Here is a 13117-nt window from a genome sequence, read left to right on the forward strand (position 1 = left end):
GCACGCGCGGCCGCAGCGGGTGGGCGGAGCGGACGCAGCAGAGGCAGCACCAGCTCTGGGATCCGCCCCTCGGCGGCCGAGGATTTCCTCGGAGGCCGACCCAGCTGGGCTTTAGCTCGGGAATCAATGGAAGCGGCGGGGCGGGGCTTATGGCGCACCACCGCGCTCCGAGGCGGCCGCGCGAGGGCGTCCCAGGCTAAGCGGAGTGCGGAGGCCGCAGCGTAGGATTCCCTCGCCCCCCAGCCCCCACCCCCACCTCCTGGCGGATGGCGCCGGAGCCCCGGCTTCGTAGGTTGCGGGGACGCAGCGGGCGGGTGCGGCCGCTTGTCAGAGCCTGGCCCTCCAGGTTCTGTGTGCCACCGGTTTCTCCAGGGCAGGAGTCGCCGGTCGCGCCCCAAGGTCTCCGTTCTGTCTTTCCACACCCCCTCAAGGCCCAGTGACCTCGCTTCCTCCTCCTTCCTCACGTGCCTCCTGCCCATTTCTTGGAAGACCCCGTGGGAGGAAGCGGGTCACTTGTCCTGCCACTAGGAGCATGTAAGCCCCGAGGCCAGGGACGGGCCGTTGGGTTGTACCGAACCCCCAATTCCACAGTGGGAACCTAATTTACTGAATCAGTCTTCATATGTCAACATCCTCAGGGCATGGGTTTATTGACCATGCAGGAATCTTAGCGTACCCAGAAGTCTCCAGATTCATAGCCCTTTCCTACAGCTGAGGACACCCGGGGCAGCGGCCCATTTCAGCCACTGCAGGCCCTCCAGACCAGTTATGTGTGGGGAGGACTTTTCAACTGTCTCTATCTGTGGGCATGAATTACAGAATCCAGGCTGGGGCTTGTTTTCCTTACAAGTATCTGGGCCCTCCTTGTACCACTACTTAGGACAGTGGCTTGGTGCACACTGGGTGGTAGTGGGGAAGTTCCATGCTCCACATAGCTGAAGTGTTCAGGACTAACATTCCTGGGGCATAGGTAGGATGGAGGTAGTCTTTCCTCCCCTAAGCTGGTTCAGAGCCCCATCCTCACACAAGCCAGTCCATACAACCTTAAGCTCTTTCTAAGAAGTTCCCCTCCTTTTACCCCTCACTCCCACTTCCCCTTCCCAGAGTTCTGGGAAACCAAGCCCCTCCCCACTCTCCCTGCCTCCCAGTGCCCTAACTTCTCCCTTTGGCCAGAAGCCAAAGCTGGCTTGAAGAGGCTGTGGCTCTGGTCTGGTTCCCAGCCTCACAGCTACCACTGTGGGAAAACACTGGCGCCTGGGCTATTCCCCGACTGGAGAGGGGCACAGGCAGGAGGGTAGAGACAATATTAGGGGCAGCTGACCCAGAACTATAGGGAGGTGAGGTTCGTCCAGCCCAGAATGTTTTAGCCCAAATGTCTTATCCCTACCACAGTAACATTGTTTTCTCAATTTTATTTGTCAATATAAAAATACTCAAATATTTACAACAAATAAATACGCGGGGACACAATAAGTTACACTGTTAGGAGCCCTCCTCCTAGGGCTGGGAGAGGATATGCAATATCCACAGCATGCCCACCCTCTCTCCTCCCTCCCCCTCCCCCCCCACACAACCTTTCCCAGCCCCATACGGGAGGACATGTATAAAATACCACTGAACCCCAGGGCCAAGTGGGAGGCCCCTCCCACCCTTGCCCCAAACACACAGGAGAATCCATCTCCCTCCCCCCACCCTGAAAACATTCACAGCCCTAGGAGCAGGACCAGGCCCACCCCAGAGCCCTGGACCCCCCAAAAGGAGCACAGCACCCTGCCCAGCCCACCCCCATATGTACATCGCTGCCCCACACTGGGACAGGTGGGGGTAGGAGAGGCAAAGTGATACAACCCCTTCCCCTTCATAGCTCCAATGACTCACCAGGAGGACCCCCAGGCCAAGGGAAGACTTGACAGAAAAAGGAAGACTATCACACACACACATACAGGCACACACACAGAAACAGAAAGACTATGTCACACACACACACACACATGCACACACCCACATACATGTACATATAGATACAAACACAGCCACATCTCCAACTTCTGCCTTGAAAAGTTTTGGCTGCTGGGGTCCCATGTGTCCGTGATTCACAGCCCCTCACAGAGAGGAGGAAGATGCCTTCTGCGAGGCTGGTGCCCTGGTGAGCCACACCAAGTGGCAGTGCCCGTGCTGAGCAGAGCAGGTCCTCATGGCCGGACGGGTGCTGGGCAGGGTCTGTCCCAGGCCGAGCAGGTGCCCGCGCCATGTCCCTGAGGTAGCTGATGCCTGTGCAAAAGTAGGAGCTGCACCTCCCACGCTGCCCCTGTGAAGCGGTGGGGGCCCCTCATACTGAGGACTCCTCAGGATTGGAGTCCGGCAGCGGCTGGCGCTGCTGCAGTTTGCGCCTCAGTTCATCAGCGAGCTCTGGCAGCGGGTGCCCAAGCCCGCCGCGGTCCTCCCCTCCCAGCTGTAAGCGGACGTAGCCATTGGCATTTGAGTTCCGCCCGCCCCCCAGGTGAAGCCGGGTCGGAGAAGGCAGGGGCTGGCCGGGGATGCCTGGAGGTGGAGAAGGGGGCCCGCCCCCGGGCTGGCAGCGAGCGTGTCCAGGCACAATCTTGAGGGAGCCGTCCGAGTAGTAGTAGCCAACAGGATCCCAGAGTTTCTCATCGGCCTCGGGGCCAGGCCTGAACGGGGGGCTGGCAGGCTCCTTGGGCAGCTCCAGAGGGTACACCAGGGTCCTCTCCGCCGCCTTGGCACCTTTCTCCAGTTCCTCCCGCAGCCGCCGGCGCAGGGACAAAACAAGCAGCAGCAGTACCAGGCACACGGCCCCCAGGGCCACCACAGCCAGCCACACCAGCCCCAGGTTTTCCAAGGGTGCCCGGGCCTCCAGGGTCACCGATGGACCCGCCACCACAGCCACCAGGTAGCCTTCAGCAGCCAGCCGCGCCCCCTGCTCCTCTGAAAAGCAGTGGTAGGCCCCGGCGTGGCGGGGCTGGGCAGCCATCACAACCAGGGCCTGTAGGCGGGCATCATAGAGGAAGGAGCCAGGCTGTTCGGCAGGCAGGTCCCGGCCCCCAAAGGTCCAGCGGGCATGGGCCAAATTGGAAGAGAGGCGGCAGGGCAGCACCAGGTCTGTGCCTGCCACCACGGTGATGTTTTTGGGTGTGAGCCTGACTGCAGCAGTAGAGAAAGAGAAAGCAGAGTTAGCACAGGAAACTCAGGGCCACGGGGAGATGCAGACATTCCAGCTCTGGCCTAGGGCCCGTCCTACTGGGAGAGGGACAGAAAAGACAGCTCACCTTTCTTATTGCCACGGAGGTTACAAATGCCTGAGGTGTCTGAGACTGTCACGTGCTGGATCAGCAAGGACCTGGTGGGGGAAGCAGGGTCTATGGGCATCCTGACTCCAACCACCCTGCCCTTCATCCCTGGTCCTAGCATGTACAGAGACCCACTCACCCAGGGTGGCCACCCACGGTCACACAGCGGCTGGTGTTGACACTCCAGGCACAGTAGGGGTCCCGAGCGAGGACGCAGTCTGCGCAAGAGCGGTACTTCATGCAGTCAGCCAGGGGCAGCTGAACCAGCTGAGAGCGGGAGCCTGCAAAGAGAAGCTTCTGCAAGAGAAGCGAGGCACAGGACAGTCAGCCAGGCCAGGACATGGCCCAGGGGCAGCTTGGACTGCTACATGAGAGCAAAGGGGCAAAAGGAGCCAAAGCAGGAAGAGGGCAGTGCTGAAGTCTGAGGAGAGGAATCGAAGGACCAGAGAACACGCAGCGGGCTTATTACAAGCCATACACAATCCTAAGCACCTTATAGATGTGACCTTCTTAGATAGGAACAGCAGAACCATGAGGCTGAGGAATATAATCACACACACGCACACACACACACGCACACACACTCCAGTACAGTATAAATAGTTCAGGAAGTGTGTTTTCCGCTAGGCCTGTCAGCCTTCACAATAGCACGAGCATAGCGTAAGGTGTTTTCCTCTCTTTGAATGGTGACTGCCAATCTGTGTGTTTCTTCAACTACAGACTTTCTTTCTGCCATTATTCCATGTTCTGGAGAACAATTTGAGCCACGATAGTTGGTCAAAGGCAAGCATATGAAAGTTCAGGGGTGTCACAAACAGACCAGAAGGGGAGGGTAGCACTTTGGGGAAATGGTGAACGGGTTGGGACTGGAGGGCAACTGGCAGCCAGTAGGAAAGCATCATGAGCGCATCATAACAAATGCAGTCCAAGAGGCCCGACCAACAGTGGCACCATCAGAGAAGAGGCTGCATACAACCTCAAGGGGTCTGAAGGAAGCGTGGAGAGCAGCTGCCAAGGCCCAATGCTGGGAACACAGCCCCGTGGGGACCTGGCTATATATAACGCCCGCGGAGCACAGATTCCGTGAGCACTCGTTTCCTGGAACTTGCCCAAGCTAAGTGAGGTGTGCTCGAGTGCCTCCCCACCCCTGTACTGGCCAAGCAAAGGACTAGGGAAGGTGTAGGGACAGGTGGGTGGGGCCTGATTACTACCTTGCTCCGGGATAGGACCAAGCTTTCCACAGGCTCCTGGTCAAACACCTGTAGCTCCTCGATCAGGTGGACCCAGGGCCCCAGGCTCACAGCCTTAAGCAGCCAGCCGTCTCCTGTGGGGGTTGAGGGAGGACAGGCGTAAATGAAAGGACACGGGGCCCCTGGGGCATCTCCAGATCTCCTTGCCCCAGGCACACAGGCCTTCTTCCAGCCTCCAGTAGCCATGCCCACATAGCCACGTGCCTACCTGTGCCAATGAACAGCACTGTATAGGTGGCTCCATCAAGTCCTGTAACCCGGTCAGCCACCAGGTGGGTGAAGTTGGTGTCCTTCTTCACAAGCAAGGGCCGGCCCCACCGAGGCCCTACTTGCTCCTCCATCAGTGGGTGCTTCTTGATGAAGTTGAGGGTGTTATCAGGCAGCTCTAGAGAACTGGTATAGCCATGGCGTCGGTGCCAGTTGTTGATGCACTGGGGAGGAGTGAAGGGGGGAGAGCTGTCAGCATGTGGGAATGGTACTGCGGCTGAGGGCAGGAGCCCATCCCTGCTCTGGAGGACTCACCGAGCCTGGCCGTGGGCTGGGTACTGGGTCAGTATAGCGGCCCCACTTCTGGGCTTGCTCACGGTACTCCTTGTAGGGACCCTCAAATACCCTCTGGATCTCTTCCAACTGGTACTCGCAGACTGCTGACAGGTCCACATCGCCCCTGTGAGGACAAGGGAGGGACCCCGAGTCAGGCATGGTGCCCACTTTACTCCAGCTCATGGCAAGTACCAGGAAGACAGGGACTGGCACAAAGCAGTCGTGGGCGTGTGCAATGTTGTTGCCAGCTTTAATATACCACTGGGGGCAGGGCACTGTGCATCTCCCCCAGGGAGGCTTTGAAAAGGGGCAGATGCCCAACATCTTCCTTGGCTTCCGGTCAACTGACCACTTGGACTTCACCCAGAAGACTGTACTCATCAACCATCCCTAACCCACAGATCCCTTCCTCCCACCCCTAAGGATTCCTGGCCAACTCACCATCGTGCACGAAAAACCCCAAAGAAGGTGGTGTTGTGCCAAGAGGCATCCTGCAGGGTGTGCAGTGCCTGCAGTTGGTTGAAGTACAGCTGCCAGTCGGGGGCAGAGCACACCAGCCTCGCCTTCAGGAACGTGGTCCACTTCCTCTGCAGGGTCCGTGCACCCCCCATGTCGCCCTGGCAGATGGCAAGGGGACACTGCCAGTCAGTCCTGCCAAGCCGGCAGGGCTCCCAGGGCTCGCCACTGCAGGACTCCGTACCTTGCAGACTCGGGCTACCCGAGCCACCACCTGTTCCGCATAGCAATCATACTCCACTGCCCGCTCACTGAAGAAGAAGTAGACCTTGTCGTCGTCCCCTGTGAAGCTGCCCACACTCTCTGGTATGTAGGCAGAGCCTACAAAATGAGGTTCTACAGGAAAGAGAGAAGGGTTAGCAGGGGAGGGGGTCCTGGGACCCTCGCAGGGCCCCCCACCCATGGCTCCCCCTGTCCGCACGCCAGTTCCTCCAGGCTCACCATTGAGCCAGAAAGCCAGGTATTCTGTCTTCATGGAATGGTGAGGCCCCATGTTGCGCAGGATAACAGGCTCTGTACCTAGGAAGTTGTTGAGTGTGGCCGAGTACAGCTCGCCATCTATGGGAGACACATGATCAGGTAGACCAGAAGTGACGTGAAGACACATTCGGGACACACGGCCCCAAAGCGAGAACAAGTTCTGGGGGACTCCCCAGCCTGCAGCGGGGACAGCCACTCACCCACAAGGAGGCCAGTGTGGCCCTTGGCTGGGTCATAGGGACATTTCCCCTTCCCATCCTCAAACTCTCCACGCTCCAAAGTGAAGGTAAGCATGTCCTAGGGGTAGGGAAGAGACGAGGAGGAGGAGATGCAGAAGTGCCCGGGAGGGAGTCCAGAGAAGGGCAAGGAAGGGGACTGAAAGGAGAAAACAGCACTCACGATGTAGGTACATTTGGGCTGGAAGGCATAGGTACCACAGACGTACAGGTGGGATGTGTTGTAGGGCTGCAGGAAGCGGATAAAGTTGAAACACTCCGTCTGGGGAGAGAAAAGCACCCAGTTAAAGTATGAGGACCTGGCACTTGGCACACAAAAACCAAGAATGGGTCTGGGACCAAGGGAGAGGGTGGGGGTGGGGTAGTCAGCATGCACCGCGAGGCCTGGCCGGTATCAGGGGCCCTGGCTTTCCTGGTGGTATCCTGAGCACTCACCTGGTTACTCTTCCCTTTCTGGATACACTCGGCCTTCTTCTCAGCTGGTGCCTCCCACGAGATCTAGGAAGAGGAGGGGGCACATCAACATCCCAGGTACACACTGAGCATGTGCCACAAGCATGGCCTGTGGCAGCCACATGGGGACACCAAGTGAGGACACACAGACCCCATTCTTTGGGACAGAAGAAGAGGACAGAAGCCCCAACCCGTCCCAAAGCTGCAGGTGGGGGAAAGCAGCATGCCCACTCTGCCAGGAGGGTGGACCTGGACACTGAGCAAGATTTCCACAGGGGAGAACAGCATAGGGGCAGCAGGGTTGAGGGGACAGCTTGATCAAGCAAAGCCCCCCTTTGGGCCCTGCCACTCTCATCACTCCTGTGTGCCTCCCGCTCCCAACCATCCCCATTCCGCCCCCCACCCCACCCCCCACCTCTCACCGCTCCTTGCAGCTCCAGCGCCTCCACGCTGAAGGCAAACAGGGCCTCCCGGGCCCCCACATACAGAAGTCCTGTCTGCTCAGTCAGGGTCAATGTCAGGAAGTCCTGGATGCCCGTTTGGGAGAACCGCCGCACTACTGTGGCCAACTCTGCAGGGACAAGGGGGTAGTGAGCAGGGTGGTGAATGGGAAGGCCTTCCTGGAGCTCCAGGCATCCCCCTCCCCCCAGAATTAGCCTTCCTCTCTACAGTGGTCTCCTGGGCCCAATCACCCCTGTTCCCACACTGCAGCCAGCACCCCACAAGCAGATGCCAGCCAAGCACCCTGACTGGCAATAAAGGGCCTTCTTTAATAGCCTTTTGGCTCTAACAGCTCCACCCAAGCCTCCCTGGCCTTTCCCAGCCTGGGAGGAGGCAAATCTGGGCTGGTAAGGAGGAAGGAAAGATATCTCAGCCACAGCTTCCGGCCAGAGGAAGCCATCAGACTGATGGCCCTTACTCTCAGGGTCAGCAGCACCTCTGGCTGCTGAGCTGGGCTCTTCCCTCTCCCAGCTTCCTCTACTACTGCTTCCTTTTTCACTGCCTGCTACCCACATCAGGGTCTGGCCAGGCCCTGGCCCCTGATCCAGTAGAGCAGTAGGTACAGAAGTTGTAATCACTCCTTGCCTTTGGAAACTCTTCACTCCAGCAGGACCTAAATCCAGGCTGCCAGAAAAACGAGAGCAACTGGCTGCTGGGACAAACAGGGATGACAGGAAGACTTAGTTGGGGCTAGGAGGTCAAGCCAGGGTGGTCAAGGGAAACCAGAAGCTGGGGACCACAGACAGAAACTGAAGCCTTGGGGCTGGGAAGCCTCGTTGTCATTCACCATGCAAAGTACTACAGTATGAATATAGTCACAGGATTCCTACATCAACCCCCAAAATAGCTGCTGACCTGTCCTCAGGGTCCCCCTAAACCAGTCTTAGTCTTTTGAGCCAGACACAGGCTGGCAAGGGAGGGCTTCATTAGCACCCGAGTGGAGCCTGTGGGAGGTGAGCTCATCCCAGGTCCCCAGAGCACAGTGATGATACAAACACCTGACATCATCTCTTACTACAGGTGTGTGTGCTCAAAGGACTGTCAAGTCTGCTGTCCCCCCATGAGCACATGCATAAACACATCCAGGGCCACCAGAGGGCACAAGTGTCAGGGCAGCAGAGGGGGTCTATTAGGGTTGATAAGGGGGCTCCTGGGGGCAGAGAACTAGAAAGACTTTGGGGAAGGGGGTGACACTCTTTGCTTTATGCCTGTCCTGGCTCAGTTTTGTCTCTGTGAGCTCTCAGTGTAAGCGCTAGTTCCAGAAGTAAAGCATGGAAGAGTGATAGAGAATGGTCTCTCTTCTTGCATAACAGGACCAGACAGGTCCTGTCTGAAGGAGAGATATCCCAGGACTCCCAGTTCTGGGTCCCTGGGGTCACTCACTCACATTTCTTAGAAAGCTGTGTCCGATACATTGGTGGGTTTTGAGCCCAATAACAGAATAAAGCTGGCATGATCTAGAAGCAGTTGCTCTTCTCCCCCGAGTAGTCCCTCCTGGCCTTCCTCCTCAGGACTTTAGGCACTCACCCCCAGAAGATACCGTCTTCCGGGGCACCAGGTTCCACCACACCTCAGCCCCAATGCCCAGGCCCCACAGCCCCACTGCCAGCAGCCAGACAGCCCAGTGTGGGGCCATGGCAAACGCCCCGGCTCTAAGCTCCAGGCCAGCTGCCCTGCTGGGGGAAAAGAAAGGGTCAGAATCATAGCCAGAGAAAACAGACCGGAAGGGGGCCCACACAAGCCCATGCCGGGGAGGCAGTGACAGGCTTTCCCAGGAGGCCCCTGGATTCCCCACTTGCCCAGTCCTCGGAGCAAAGACCTAGTCCCCTCCCACACCTGGGTCCAGCCCCCACAGGTTTGGAAGGTGCTGGGGTCCCCCAGAGGGGAGGAGAGGAGCTGAATCAGCTGGAGGAATGGACACTCCAAGAAGCCTTCTCTAGCCTCCAGGCTCTCACCCACTCCCTCTCAACAGGAAGTTGTTTGAGAAAATAAAAAGGGGGCCCCCCTCCCCCACACTCAGGCCTGACAGATTTGAGGATTTCTTAAAATAACCTCTGGAAGCAGGACCTGCCCCCACTAGGGCTCCAGCCAGCCCCAAGATGTACTCCTGGCACGCAAACCCCTTGGCAGGGTGAAGGGGCATACGGTGGGTGGGCGGTGGCAGAAGCCCCCCAAGGAGGGAGACTTAATGCAGCAGGCGTGAGAGGGTCCCGGCCCCAGCCTCTCCCCTCCCCCAGCGCAGACAATAGCCAGGCAGAGCCCCAAACACCGGTTCCACATCAGCAGGCCGAAGTGGGGCCGGGAGCCGAAGGGGCCCAGCTTCCCGAGGCCCCTTTGTTGCCCAAGAAGGGAGGCAGGAAGTGGGTGGGATGGGCGTGGAAATGACCCGGGCCTCATCCTGTTCCTCGCACAGCCTCCTAAGAGACACTAACCCTCGGGCTGAGAGGTGGCGGGACAACAGAGCCGGCTCCAGTCTAATCAGGGATCTCCCCACGACGCTCTCAGGCGGGGGCGGGGGGAGACGAGGGGTGGGTGGGGAGCGCGAGAGGGGTTCCTCTTCGACCGCGGGGGACGCCCGGTGCAGGACAGGCGCCTGCTGCGCTCCCCCAGGATCTGACAAACCTTCCCAACTCAGGGATTGCGCCCCCGGGACCCCAGCCTGGGCAAGCCATCTGGATTAATTTCTACTGCCCTAGCCCTCCAGTGCCAGGTACAGAGACACAGAATCTGGGGACCTGCTCACCCCAAAACAAAGGGTACCCGCCAAGACCTCGTCCTTGATCACCACCACCGCCCCCCCCCCCCCCCGGATTCTCCCCTCCCCCAGCTCCCGGGATTTGAACGCAAACAAAGCGGCGGCGCTGGGAGCGTGGCGAGCCCGGCCTGCGGACGCCCCCTGTCGGCCCAGTATCCCAGCACTGGAAGGGCGGGGGGCTGGGGATACGTTCACCTCTCCCTCCTCCGTCCCCCCAACACACCCCCAGCCTTCCCTCGGCCCCTCACCCTAGGCGAGGGCCAGACCCCGCGGCGCGCTCGGAGAATCGGCCAGCACACTGGTTCCCCCACCCCCAGCTCTTCCCAGGGCGGGGAAGCAGGGGCACGGCTGGGTGGGGGCTGGAGGAGCGCGGGGCCCAGGCGGTGCGCCCCCCACACTCGCCCACCCGGACCACGGGTGGCACGAACAGGGCTTCCGCGGCTGCAGGGTGAGCGCTCCTGCCGGGGACTGTGCGGCCCGGCTCGGGTCGGGAGCTTGGCTTTCCAGGACAACCCGCCTCCTCAGTCTGAGCAGGCGGGCGGGCGGGGGGCCGCGGCAGGGAAATCCGATCCCACAACATCGGCCTCAGTCCAAGCCCGCCCCAAACTTTCCGTCGGGGGTGGGGGAGCAGGGGGCAGCTCGGGGGCCTGGAGAGGATCCTGACTGCCGACCTGACAGCAAGGGGGACCCCCGGTCCCATCAGCCCCGCTCCCCCTGACCAGTCTGCGCCTCCGGACGCTATGGCTGCGGGCACTGCTCGCCCGGCTCCCGAGCCCCCGCCTGGCAGCCCGCGGGGGGCGCAGGAAGGATCTCGGACGGACAGCTGTCCCCGCTGCTACCCCTCCCTGCGCCCCCAGACTCAGTCCCTCGCGCGTGCGGCAGCCCCTGACCGAGTCGGGGGACAAAGCGGCGGCCCCGGAGCCCTGGCGCTCCCGCCCCGCGCTACCCTGGCCTCACTCACCTCTTCTTCGCGGCTTGAATCCCTGGGCGCCGCCCTCGCGTTGGGCTTGGATCACGGTCCGCCCCTACCCGCGCGCCACCGCCCGCCTGCGCGCGCCCGCCCGCCCTCCTCCGCTGTCCCCTCTGCCACCGCCCCTCGGTCCCGGTTCGGCTCGGCGCCCCTGGGCTCGGGCTCCCCGCGCCACCGCGCCGGGCGCCGGCTCTTTCTCCAGAGCTGCCGCCGCTCTCCGCCCCCTACCCCCTGACGTCAGGCGGGGTGGGAGGGGGTCGAGCGGAGACCGGGGGCGGGACGCTAAGGCCTGCCCCGGAGGGGGCTGAGACCCGCCGCGACCCGCCGGTCTCCCACCTCCCCGCCCGCGGGCTCCGACCCCCGACCCTCCCCGCGCGCTGCCGCCCAGCGCCTCGAAGTCGCGGACTGCGCCACCGCGCCGGGAGGTGGGGCGGGGGAGGGACTCCGGGCATTGCCTTAGGGGGATCGGACTCACCCGGTCTTTCTGAAGTGTCCCCTAAGGCCAACTGCGGACTGGGCGGCCGGAGTCAGGAATGGGGTTGAGGGGCTCCCCACGCTGCAGTTACAGGAACGAACGCGAGCAAGCCACCTCGCAGCGAGTATCCGAGGGAGGGGTGCAGGAGAAACCGAGGCTCCTCTTCGGGGCGGACCTAAGTGGTCTCTCTTTTGCCCCCCCAGTTCTACTTCGTTTCTTGGCCCCAACGCCCACTGGCCCCCGCAGTCAGACTGGAACGGGTCTTACCAGCCAGGATGACCCACTCATCTCCAGCGAGTCTGCCCCTTGTTTTTCATGCTCCACACAGAGGGGCAGCAGCACCCTTACCCAGCTCCCGGTGAAGACAACCCTCCACTCCTGTTGCACAGAGCCTACCCCCAAGAAATGACTCCTTCTGATGCCACTGGGTGACTGAATAACAAGTGACATGAGCCCTGGTTTTCAGATGAAAGCGGCTGAGGGGAGCCGCGCTGGAGAACCAACCACCACCTTTAGAACAGCCTGCCTCTGCCCACAGTGGCTCCTAGAAGTCACTTGTAGCTCTGGCCTCCGTGCTGGGGTGGACCTTGCCAGCTGGTTCTCGGAGCTGAGCAGGTGGACAAACTCCAGGGAGGCCGGCCCACCAGCACCCAGACACAGATGCCTCCTCTTGGCTAAGGGCAAATGACAGAGGTAGAGTCTGGAGCCCCGAGGCTCTGGTGGTAACTTTAAGTGGGTGCAGTCCTGGAGGGGAGGAACACTAGGGCCCCGTCAGCAGATCTGGATTATAAATCAGTCCCGACAGGAGCTTTTGTTCTGAGTTAAAACTTGGCATCTGAAAGTGGAGACCAGAAGAGTAGTGGAGATAATTGGGAAAAGCAGCCCAGTTTGGATTCAGTAACAATCGGGTCTTTGCTGGTACACATAAAGGCCCCTTCTCCCGCACTGGCCAAAGCCACATTTCACAGCTCCTTTCCACCAGAAAAAAAGCTGTGATCTTGGAGATGGCTGAAGATAGAGGGCAAGCCAGTTAACAATTAGCATGGGGTGGGCAGGGAAGGCGCTGTGCTTCAGCTGGCAGGGAGGAAGGTGTGTAGGACTCATCCAGGTTAGACCCTGGGTCTATTTGTAAGTGGAAGTAAACTGATATGCAAATACACCTTACATTTGTTCTGTGCTTTAGACTTTGCAATCTGCCTTCACATACATTTCCTCACATCATCCTCATGGCCACTCTTTAAAAGGTAGGTATTGTTTCTCCGATTGTATAGATAAAAGGAGTCTTAGAAGGGTTAACCTGCTTAAAGTCACGTTGATAATTAGCAAGGTCATAATGTCAAATCAGGTCTCGGGATTCCCAATTCTGTCTTTCCACCAAGTCAGAGTGTATCCAGACAACTTTTAAGCCCCAGTGTATTCCCTGCTGTTTTTCCTCACCTCCACTCCCACCCCCACCAGGCAGAGACTGGAGCACCTGGCTCCACCTGCAAAATGGCCCCAGTGGAAAGTTTCAAAAGGTGGTTTGGTTTCACTGGCAGGGACAGTCTTCTGTGCCTTATGGCAGGCTTTTCTGTTCCTGCTAACAGACTCTGGGAGCCCTTCCCTCCCAAATGCTCCTCAAAGATAAAGCTGC

The 13117-nt window shown here is 59.7% G+C and overlaps 1 protein-coding gene across 3 annotated transcripts; it reads right to left on the reverse strand.

Moving 5' to 3' along the window:
- Positions 1-1397: 1397 nt before the first annotated feature.
- SEMA4C (semaphorin 4C) lies at positions 1398-12888 on the reverse strand. Of its 3 annotated transcripts, none has more exons than XM_058684331.1 (15): positions 11485-12888; positions 8812-8957; positions 7206-7354; positions 6766-6828; positions 6494-6592; positions 6295-6391; positions 6056-6172; positions 5799-5950; positions 5540-5715; positions 5078-5222; positions 4764-4986; positions 4517-4629; positions 3445-3602; positions 3285-3355; positions 1398-3159 (listed from the first exon to the last, which is right to left on the reverse strand). In XM_058684331.1, exons 2-15 carry the CDS (start codon positions 8918-8920, stop codon positions 2330-2332), a joined length of 2502 nt encoding a protein of 833 aa, XP_058540314.1. In that variant the 5' UTR covers positions 8921-8957; positions 11485-12888; the 3' UTR covers positions 1398-2329. The 3 variants fall into 3 exon arrangements, with proteins under 3 accessions (XP_058540314.1, XP_058540312.1, XP_058540311.1); XM_058684329.1 differs by lacking the exon at positions 11485-12888 and adding an exon at positions 11001-11349; XM_058684328.1 differs by lacking the exon at positions 11485-12888 and adding an exon at positions 11001-11349 and having other exon boundaries at positions 8812-8960.
- Between the last annotated feature and the right edge of the window lie 229 nt (positions 12889-13117).

Source organism: Neofelis nebulosa, chromosome 9 (genome assembly GCF_028018385.1).
Source record: "Neofelis nebulosa isolate mNeoNeb1 chromosome 9, mNeoNeb1.pri, whole genome shotgun sequence".
NCBI lineage: Eukaryota > Metazoa > Chordata > Mammalia > Carnivora > Felidae > Neofelis > Neofelis nebulosa.

What these genes read in the sequence shown, in the direction of transcription:
- SEMA4C (XM_058684331.1), bottom strand. Translation starts at nt 8,920, where the DNA reads ATGGCCCCACACTGGGCTGTCTGGCTGCTGGCAGTGGGGCTGTGGGGC. An exon ending in GGGGTTTTTCGTGCACGATG is followed by an intron (nt 5,223 to 5,539) that starts GTGAGTTGGCCA and finishes TTGTCCTCACAG; the next exon opens with GGGCGATGTGGACCTGTCAG. An exon ending in CCAGCCCACGGCCAGGCTCG is followed by an intron (nt 4,987 to 5,077) that starts GTGAGTCCTCCA and finishes ACTCCTCCCCAG; the next exon opens with TGCATCAACAACTGGCACCG.